Raw genomic sequence first — 10,393 nt, 5'->3', positions numbered from 1 at the left:
GGGAGGGGAGGGCCTTCAGGCTGAGAGAACCTCATGCACAGGGGTTTGTAGGTGCAGGCAGCCTGGCGCCTGTGCTAACCTGCTGACTGCTGAGTTTGGCTGGGTCTTAGGGTGTGAGGTGAAGGATGTGAGATCAGGTGGTTAGAGCCTTGTATGCCATACAGAGGAGTCTCGACATGATCCTGCTGGCCATGGGTACCACTGAAGAGTTTCAGCCTCCTCCCCAAGTGGCCGAGATGGCAGCCTTGGAGGCTAGGCGTCCATTCCCAGTTGGATAGCGAGAAGCAGGCCTCCCACACTCCCATCTCCTCAGAACTCTGACCAGAGGGGAGGGAGGGAGGAAAGAGGAGAAGAAACCAGAGGAATAGCACAGCCATCACAGTGCACTGTACCCAGTGCCCTGAAGGATAATCAGGGAAGAACAGGGTTTCCTACATCCAGGCTGAACTTGCTCAACTCTCCTGCCCGGGGAGGGAGGGTACCTATAGTTTTTGTCCGGACCCAGGAAGGAAATGGGCCCCAGGGATTATTTCACAACTTCAGGGGTGATCTCTCCCTCCTCATCCAGCCCCCATGGGATATGTACTGTCCCTGCTGTTTGTATGCTTCTAAACCTAAAAGTGGCATCCAATTGTGCATCCCATAGGCCTAAGCGCCTCTGCCAGGTGGTAAGGCATTCCTAAATCTTTCTGTGCCTTTGCTGGACCCCCAAACTACAACTGGCTTTTCCTGTTTCTCCCACTTGAAGCACAATCCCTCTTCCACGTCCCACACGTTCCAGCCATTGTCCCTGTCACCAGCCTCCTCTCACGCCCCCTTTAACACTGCCGACCCTCTCTGACCTCTCCCTTCCCTGGACATCTGTTGCGACACCAGGCAATAATTTCCTTTCACCTCTCCCTATGCTAGTTCTGTTTCCTCAGCCAGGAGGAAAAATAAGGTTATTAGAGTCAGGGAAGAGCCACAAAAGCCGTTATTTCCCCCACCGACTTGGGGACACAGTAAATTCTTAATAAATATTTGTTGGTCGATTGATGATTGAATTTGGAACGCCCAGACCACTGTGGGGATTGTCTGTGCCCAATCAGAAGCTGAGAAAGTGTTTTCAGCAAAGATCCCGTCTAGAATTCTACCTCGGTGGAAAGGGCGGTGCTGGGGGTCGGAGGGACTGAAGGAGACGGAACGCAGGGTGGCTGGGATGTTGTGGGATGTTAAATCCTGACTCCAGCTTTGCCTGGATTGCTGACCCCAGATGACCCAGGCAGCAGAGCTGTGTCCCCACACCCTCCATTAAAGAGAGCACTGGGCAAAAAAACCCGAGATCATGGTCTGTCAAAGCCAAGGCAATTCACAGGTGAGCTCAACTTGCCGATTTACGGCAACTGTTGAGTCATTACCGAAATTGCAGTTATGAACCGACCTACCTGCTGGGAAGAGAATTTGGGATAAATTGTGAACTTCAGAAAGTTTCTGCCTGGAAACCGAAGAGGTAACCATGGCAACCGGGAGGCAGTGAGAACTCAGAGAGGGCTCTTCATCCTGAGCAGGGAGCTCTGTGCTCACGGATTGGATTTGCCGGTCCGCGTGCGCCCCGCGCATCAATCCCTTTGTCTCTTTGCTTTCTTTGTTGAATGGGAGAAAGCGCAAGCTCAGGGATCTGGAGATGGGGCCCCGGTTTCAGCTGTTTCCAGTTCCAGAGCACTTAATTAAGGGCGCCTTAGGCACTGCTGTTTTGTTGTCTGCGAAATGTGAATTAAAAAGCTCCTCTGGCCTATTCACAGGGTTGCAGAAAGGACAGGAAGGTTTGAAGAGGTTCTCTGCGTGATCACTATTATCGTTGTCATGTGGCCATGTCTGGGCCGATTCCAACGTGGCGAGACTGGTGGTTCAGTCCATCCGTAAACTCATTTTTGTCTCTTGAAGAAAAGCTGTCCCAGACACCACCCACATCCCCACCTGGCAGCTGCATAATAAATGTAGAACGACAACCCTCACCTCAGCTGACAGACTCCTCCAGCAGAACGTCCTGCTGATGGGGCCGGGTGGGCTGCGGTATCCTGTGGATGAAGGACTGGGGTGAGAAACACAGACGTTCAAAAGGGCATCCTTCCTTTGCCTGGTTGCACACCATCGTCCCCCTCCCAACCCTTGCCCATCTCCTGTCCCCACCAATCCAACCCTGGACTCGTGAGAGAGGAAGAACAAGAGCCTAGGTCAGCGAGACGGGGGTGAGGGTGGGATGCTGGTGTCTGAGATGGCGCTGCCGGCGTGTGAGCTGCTGCTGGACCTGCCCCTGTGCTCCACTGACCAACCCACTAAGCAACTGGGAGATTGGCAAAGGGTGGACTCTGGCTCTTCAGAGCACATTATGTTTTGACCAACTGGGTCATCTTCTGCAGGCCCTGGCTTAACAATGGAATCTGCTTTGGCAAAGACCCCACACATTATTCCCATTTGGACCTCTCTTGCTCTAGCAATGCCTCAACGACTGTCTCACAGGCTTTCTTCTTCTCTTCCCCTCTGTGGCTTTTCTCTTTTCTTCCCTGACCAGCTTTTCTGAGCCTTCTCACTGAGTTCTCTCAGGTGGGGAACCTCTTCTCCTCTTGTTTCTCTCCTTTCTAACCCTTTACGTCTAGGCCTTGATGAGGAAGAGCAACTCTTAGATGCCCCTCATGAAATAAAAACTTAAATTCCAAGAGACGAAAAAAAACTCACCACTTTTCCTTATTGTCTAGCAATCCCTGTATTAAGTAAATCCGAGAGCTAACATTTAGTGGCTGCCGATAACATGTTGAGTGCTAGTCTAAGTGCCTTATGTGCATGTGCTGTGGCACAAAGCCCAGATCCCTGTTTTGGACGGAGGCTCTCATCCCCCATCTTCCAGCATGTTGTCTGCTGTAGGCTCCCAGTGCACTCGCTCCAGGAGCTACTCTTGACAGAGGTTGCCTAAGATTAGGCCGTCTTCTTGGGGCAACTGCATCCGATGAAAGGCCTGCCCCTTTGCCTCAGTGGGGGACAGCTCCGAAGGGCTGTGCCACTCCAGAGCATCCCCTGGGAACAGCTTCCATCTCTGTTGCAACAGCAAGGCATTCAGCTCCTCCCTCTGCCCAACCCTGCTTCCCTCACTCTCTCTCTCTTCCAAGAACTCTCCCTAGCAAGTCTCTGCCTCAGAGGAACAGAGTTTCCCATTTCCCGGGGGAACTCGAATTAAGAATTAGCTTATTTAGACCTCACAACAACCTTATGAAATAAGTGCATCATGTTCTCATCTTAGAGGTGTGGAAACTGAGGCGTGGAAAGGTGAAGAAGCTTGCCCAAGGTCTCCCATCAGTAAATGCTGGAGCCATGATTTGAAACCCAGAAATCGAGCCCTAGACCCTACACTCAACCTCACATGCAGCCCCTTAGTAGCAATCTCAAAGGGAACTGAGGGGCAATGGGGGAGGCTGTAACACCTTTATGGGAAGATGAGGAGAGGGGCAGGGTATGTATTACCTTTATCTCAGAGATGAGAGGAGGACACTGAACTAGCAACTGCTTAAACCCAGGATCACTCATTAGTTACAGAGGTGGCAGGGTTCTAATTTTGCGGGGGGAGTGGAAAAAGCATGGTAAATTCACATTTGAATTCTGGTGCGACACTTACTTACTGGGCAACTTTGAGTAAGTCGTTTAACCTGAGTCTTAGCAAACGTGTCTGGTACATAGCAGATGCTCGATAAAGCTCCCCCCGCCATGCGTCTCCTGATCTGGGCAAGTCTCTAACTTTCTGACTCAGTTTTTTAATCTATAAAATGGAAGTAATGATGAGATGATAATAAAGGGCTTACTTAATCCCATGGCCATCCTGGTAGGAGCACAGTAAATGGTAGCTATCAGTATAGTCACGATGCTGTGTTGCCCGGCTTGCACCCTGTGCTTCTGTCCTTCAGGACCGAACAGGCTCAGGATCAGGCTGTGGTCGACACCTGATGTGCCTCTCAGACACGCCACCCCCTACGCAAATCCTCCTGTTACCGCTGAGTTGGTTTCCTGCTTTTACTGGAGGCCGGAGGGTTTTTTCCTACTAAACTGAGTGTGCGCATCTCATCTCTGTGTGACTTCTCTGTCGCTTCTCCGTCCCCACGCCCGCGTCTGCGCGGAGGAGGAGGGGGGCAGCCCCGTGTGCACCCAGGTGTGAAGGCTGCGCGCGGGCAGCGGAAGCGCAGCCCCGGGCCTGGCGCCCTGCCCAGTCGGGCTCCCGGGCCCCGCCTCCGCCCTCGACGCGCTCAGCCCCACTCTCCGATTGGTCGGCGGCGCCCGCCGTTCCTCTCCGAGGGAATAAAAGCCGCGGTAGCGCCAACTCTGCGAGTGCCGCTCATAAACACGTCCTCCGCTGCTGGGTACCGCTCCTCTGCCTCCTTGCGCTTTTGGTGCCCACTGAAGCCCGCCACCATCCTCCCCACGACGTGCTGCCCTGCACCCTCAGCCATGTGCCGGACCCTGGCCGCCTTCCCCACCACCTGCCTGGAGAGGTAAGAGGAGCTTGTCCTGCTGCCCCGAGGAAGTTGTTCAAGTCCCACCAACCGTTAGGGAGTGGAGCGGCAGGCTTGGGGGCCTGGGTGGGCGGAAGAATGGGACGCTAGTGGCTTGAGTGGAGAGGCAGAGGTCAGCTTGGATCCACGATCTCAGATGGTTCCCTTAGAGTCTTAGAGAAGTCATGGGCCAAGACAAGGGAGAAGGAAAGGCAAAGGGAAGCAGAGGGACCACTGCTTACTGTCATTCCCCATCCTCTGACAAATGGCAGTCCTTCTCAGGTGACCTGCTGAAGACTTGGCTGCAAGAAGACCATGTTGGCATCACCAGGCAGAACTGAGTCTTCCTTAGTTTCTTAAGCACTTGATTTTCATTCTACAGCCCAGATCTAGGGACATGGCCTCCTCTGGCCCTGGGAAACGGGGAGGTGTTTTTGGGTCCACGGGTGAGGGATGTACCCACTTCCCACGGAGCTACTCAACTGCCTCCAGTCCTTACTGCAGCTGGTGGCTGGGAGGGAAAACGTAAAAAGGAAGGCAGGAGTCACTTTCCACATAGTTTCCGAAATATTCGTGAGAAGCCTAGAGAGTGCTGAACTGCCTTCTGCTAATTAACAGGCTCAAAGTTAGATTGGTGTGACTTAGGTAGGAAAAAGCCCATGTATGCACTGCTGGAAACCCAGAAAGCATAAGACCTACCGAGGCGCAGCTCAAAAATTCCTTTCCTTGTTGCTGGGTTCATGACACTAATGAAAGAAGCAAAGTTTAGGCCCTGGGAACAGCCAAGGGTTCCCAGGACCCCTTGAGGCTGGAATTTGGGTGGCACCAGCCTGAGACACCATAAACCTCTCTGCCCTGGCTGAGCAAATAGACAAGCCCTACACGCTCGTGCTTTGTCTTCCAGAGCCAAAGAGTTCAAGACCCGGCTGGGGATCTTTCTTCACAAATCAGAGCTGGGCTCCGATACTGGGAGTGTTGGCAAGTTTGAATGGGGCAGTAAACACAGCAAAGAGAGGTAAGTCCTGCTGACCAGCTGAGGGCCCCTAGAGGGAGGGAGCCAGATTTAGGAAAGGAGTCATGAGAAAATACAAGGAGAAGTGAGGACACGCTAGGGTGGACCTTGGTGCCCCACCCCTGGAGATTTTAGTAGGGCTTCTTGCTGGTCTGCTATGGCTGCTTGGCTCATGGGTGGGTGGCTCCAGGGTTCCAGGTCCACAACAGCAGTGTACACGGGGTCTGGATGTCTAGTTACCAGACTCTCCCACCTGGAGCTGTCGTTGTACATACAACCAAGGCTAGGACAGGTTCCAAGACCTCCTGAGCTTTTTAAATCAATGTCCCCACTTCCATTAGCATGCACCTTGCCTAGAAGCCCCTTCAATTTGAGCACTGACTGTGCCAGGTGCTGTGCTAAGCTCTGGGGTTATGGTTGACATAATCCCTATTCACGAGGCCCTGATTTCCTTGAAGATGTGTGCAAAACAAAGCTGTGAGAGTCACGGGAATAGAAACAGCTTTGGACAGCAAAGAGACAGTCTTAGAGATATTTACTGAGGGCCTAAAGGTCCCTGGCTTTGGTTTCTGGTTACCGAGTAGTCTTCTAGAAAACACTGCTGTTTCCCCCAGCCCCAACCAAGAATTTGAGGAGTCAGCTCTAATAATCATCAAGCAAAGCTTTGTGTGAATTATGCAACTCCCATTGGAGTTCTGATAGGATTTGTGCTATGCATTTGTTTGTTTGAAATTAAAATCTTGCCTTTTTTTTTTAGCAGAAACTTCTCAGAAGATGTGCTGGGGTGGAAAGAGTCATTTGACTTGCTGCTGAGCAGTAAACGTGAGTCTGCCCCATTATGTCTGTCTGTAGAAGGCACATGTGGACTCATGTGCTTGGGAGCCAGCCCTGAGGGATGCTGAAAGCGTGGGCAAAATAATCATAGTAGGAATAATAATAATGATCCCCTGGTGTGCCAGCCTCTATTCAGAATACAAAGGCAGGTCCTTGATCAAGAAAATTGCACCCTAAAAATAGAGCCATTAACTACAATAGCTGTCTTTCTTCTTTTATTCCTGGCTGTCCCACGGTCTGACCTGTCTCTTCCTCTCTCATCCCAACCCCAGATGGAGTGGCTGCCTTCCACGCTTTCCTGAAGACAGAGTTCAGTGAGGAGAACCTGGAGTTCTGGCTGGCCTGTGAGGAGTACAAGAAGATCCACTCGGCTACCAAGCTGGCCTCCCAGGCTCACCGGATCTTTGAGGAGTTCATCTGCAGCGAAGCCCCTAAAGAGGTCAGAGCCCTGACATGTTCCGTGGACCCTCCAGACCCTGCCTGCTCCTTCCCCACTGAGCACTGGGGATGATGGGGGCCAGCGGGTGGAGGGTTGAGTTTAGAAGTAGAGTGGCCTTATTTGGCACAGGGGTGAGTGGGTGTCTGTAGCTGGAGACTAGGAAAATCAGGTTCCATGCCACTTCTGGGTGCTGTTACCCTCAGACTCACTAATGGGGTCAGAGGGGTTGGCAGGTGTTTTGGCTTCTGTCCATACCCACTTTTGTAGACTAAACCCTTTTTAGAGGCTCAAAACTCTTGCACACCTGGGGAGACAGGTCACCCTAGGGACCTTGTGTAACCTGGCTCAGTCACCTGGCTGACCTGCCTCAGGCTGGCAGGTCTGTGGTCAGTGAGCCTTCCCTTCCGGCCTTTCCTGCATGGTGTCCGCACTCGATAAAGAACATGGGGCCACCTTGTGGAGAGAGAATGGTAATGCCTTGCTTTTGTGTCCTATTTTGTATTTTATTTTCCGAGCACTTTTATTTATTCCACGTTATTCCATAAAGATTTATTGAACACCCATTACGTGCGAGGCACTGTTATAGTCATTGGGTTGTAGCAGTGACTGAAATAAAGTCTCCACCCTCTTGGGAGAGGATGACTATAACCAATAAATGAACAATGTGTGCCAGGTGACACTATGTCCTCTGATCAAAACAAAGCAGGACCTGAGAGAGAGGGAGTGCCGGAGCATGGGGTGGGAGGGGAGGCCTTTCCGATTTATAAAGGGAAGTTAGGGATGGGCTGTGACGTGAACAGACGTGATAGAATTAAGGCAGAACATTCTAAGACAGGAAATGGCAAGTGCCAAGGCCAGAGAGTGCCTGTCGTAGTCACGGGTCAGCAAGTGGGCCTGTGGAGCAGGGAGAGTGAGGGAGAGAGTAGGGGATGAGGTCAGACAGGCGGCACATGGTCAGATGTGGGCCCAGCACGCCCTCTGGCTTTCCCTCTGAGTGACATGGGAAGACAACAGAGCTGCTAGCAAAGTGACTTCGGTTTTGAAAAGCTCTCTCTGGCTGCTGGGTGGAGAACAGACCACGGGGTGAGGGTAGCAGAGAGAGACCCGGTCGCAGGCTCTGGTGCTAATATAGGAGAGGCGATGGTGACCTGAACCAGGCTTGTTACAGAGGAAGGGGTGACAAGGGGTTGGGTTTGGATGTACTCTTAATATATCCTCGATAATTTTGAGAGATTGGAGGGCAGACTCTGGATCAATATGGGGACAGGTCCAGCTTGGAAAAGCCAATTAATGGTTGATTCAGGAGAGCCCAGGTTCCTGGTTCAGAATCCAGTGTGCCTCCCCCAGCCCCACCTGCCAGTCAGTCCTCCCTTGGCCTGTTGGACCCCCCGCCTTTCCCACCCTCCTCCCCAGCCCCCCTCACCCATGTGCTTGCCTTCCTTCCTATAGGTGAACATAGACCACGAGACCAGGGAGCTGACCAGGACGAATCTGCAGGCTGCCACGGCCACGTGCTTTGACGTGGCTCAGGGGAAGACACGCACCCTGATGGAGAAGGACTCCTATCCACGCTTCCTGAAGTCACCTGCTTACCGGGACCTGGCTGCCCAAACCTCAGCCACCTCTGCCTCTCCGTCCAACTGCAGCCCGGCTGAACCTTTACACACCTGAGCCTCATGGCAGTGAGGAAGCCAGCCGGGAGGAGGTGGAGTCACCCATCCCTGAGGCGGCCGCCCCTGTGTGGGGGACAGGTTCTGGAAAGCGAGCATGAGTGGACAGTGAAGGATACGGCCATTCTGGCAGCCTGTCTTCAAAGCAAAACCCTTTCCTCCAGATACTGTGGGACTGGACGCCATGCATGAGAGGGCTCCCCCACTTCTAGGACCTGTGGATAAGGGCTGAAGATGAGGGTCGTGTGGGGCTCTCCGGGGAAAAGAATGGTGGTGTAAGTTCTATCTTTGGCCCTCGTCATTCTCAACGGGGCAGGATATATTCCAGGGTAGTTAGGGAAACATGTGCATAAAGGGAAACTGGAAAATGAGAAAAGGGAAGACAACCAGATCATCTGTTTTTGCCTGTGGAACAGTTGACTGATCGCATCCTGTTTTCCTAATTCCCAGACTGTCCTGGGCACAGAAGGGAGCTGTGGATGTGGAGCCTTCTCATTCCATCCTCCTCACCTGCCTCTGGGCTGCCCCAGGGGCCCTCAACCTGCACTTCTCAACACCCCCATGTCCAGCCCCACTGTCTTGTCAATGCCGGGGTACCAATGTGATGCTTGCCCAAAATGAGATTTTTATACCTCAAAAACTGGCCTTTGAACCCCCTTCCAAGTCAGTAGCCCTGAAAGAGGCCTTCTTGCTCCTGTGAAATTAACCTTGGTGCTCCTGGTGACCTCTTGCAGGTGGCCCCTGACCCTTGCTGGGATGTGCCCTCTCTGAGCTCTGTGCTGCCCTTGCATGTGGGGCCCGGGGCGAGAAAGGTGTGAGGCTCTCGGTGAAGGGCTAGTCCAGCTCTTACGCCGGGCAGTGTGGAAGAAGGGAGATAAGGATCATAAGAGACGAATCTCTTGGCAGTTCCCCAAAGCCCTGTTTAAATCAAGCCAATATTTTTTGTAGGTTTGAGAACAGGGAGAAAGAGACACCCTAGGATGGAAGAGGAGCCTCGTGTTTCTTTCCTGTAGATGGGAGGTGCACTTATTGGAGTGTTAGGAGAAATGGGGCAGGGGCCACGATGACCCTTGGACAGACCATAGAAGCTGGGGAGAGAGGCTGCTTAGAAGAGCTGGAGTCGGGGAAAAATCAGAACCTGCTTGTCGCCTCAGGGCATCACCGAACAAACATTCCGTAGTGGGACTTCTGCACGAGCCCAGGCTGGGGAGGTGAATTAACCAGGCAGCCCCCTTTGCCCCAGGAAAATCAACACCGTTCTCTCTGCACTAGGAGCTCCTCCAGGAGAAAATTATTTAAGTATAACATATTGTTGGTTTTGTGACAATTGTCATAGCGTGTTGTTCTTGTTGCTGTTGCGTTGTTGCTATTGTTATTTATTATTGTAACTTCAGTTTGCCTCTGCTGGAGAATCTCCACAGGAGCTGGCAGCCTGACGTCTCCCTCCCTCCACCAGACTCTACCTCCGAATGTGCTGGGAATCTTTTTAGCGCCTGTCAGGACCTCCTCACGGTTTAAATATTTATTTATTGTTGACAACTGGAGCTGGTTTCCTAGATATGAATGATGTACTCAATCCCTGTTTTCCTGTTTCAGTATGTTATATTCTTGTAAAATAAAAATAAAACCCAAATACGAGATGCTGTCTCCAAGGGCTTTGTGGTCAGGGGAAGAGGGGAAGGGAAGTGCTGTGAGAGCCTCGTGGAGGAGCTGGCAGCCTGACGTCTCCCTCCCTCCACCAGACTCTACCTCCGAATGTGCTGGGAATCTTTTTAGCGCCTGTCAGGACCTCCTCACGGTTTAAATATTTATTTATTGTTGACAACTGGAGCTGGTTTCCTAGATATGAATGATGTACTCAATCCCTGTTTTCCTGTTTCAGTATGTTATATTCTTGTAAAATAAAAATAAAACCCAAATACGA

The 10,393-nt window shown here is 52.0% G+C and overlaps 1 protein-coding gene across 2 annotated transcripts; it reads left to right on the top strand.

The window, feature by feature from the left end:
* The first annotated feature begins 317 nt into the window (after positions 1 to 317).
* RGS16 (regulator of G protein signaling 16) lies at positions 318 to 10,393 on the top strand. Of its 2 annotated transcripts, none has more exons than XM_001489479.5 (5): positions 318 to 4,514; positions 5,419 to 5,529; positions 6,284 to 6,348; positions 6,633 to 6,799; positions 8,249 to 10,393. In XM_001489479.5, the coding sequence occupies exons 1-5, from the start codon at positions 4,471 to 4,473 to the stop codon at positions 8,468 to 8,470; spliced, it is 609 nt and encodes a 202-aa protein (XP_001489529.1). In that variant the 5' UTR covers positions 318 to 4,470; the 3' UTR covers positions 8,471 to 10,393. The 2 variants fall into 2 exon arrangements, with proteins under 2 accessions (XP_001489529.1, XP_005609822.1); XM_005609765.4 differs by having other exon boundaries at positions 4,343 to 4,514; positions 6,287 to 6,348.

This window comes from Equus caballus, chromosome 5 (genome assembly GCF_041296265.1).
Source record: "Equus caballus isolate H_3958 breed thoroughbred chromosome 5, TB-T2T, whole genome shotgun sequence".
NCBI classification, from domain to species: domain Eukaryota; kingdom Metazoa; phylum Chordata; class Mammalia; order Perissodactyla; family Equidae; genus Equus; species Equus caballus.
The sequence above is the reverse complement of the archived record's forward strand: the minus strand, read 5'-3'. Positions and strand labels throughout refer to the sequence as shown.

Bases quoted from the DNA above. Each gene is read 5' to 3' on its own strand.
- RGS16 (XM_001489479.5), top strand. From the start codon at position 4,471: ATGTGCCGGACCCTGGCCGCCTTCCCCACCACCTGCCTGGAGAG. The intron at 5,530-6,283 runs GTAAGTCCTGCT...TTTTTTTTTTAG, and splicing joins AGTAAACACAGCAAAGAGAG to CAGAAACTTCTCAGAAGATG. The intron at 6,800-8,248 runs GTCAGAGCCCTG...TCCTTCCTATAG, and splicing joins GCAGCGAAGCCCCTAAAGAG to GTGAACATAGACCACGAGAC.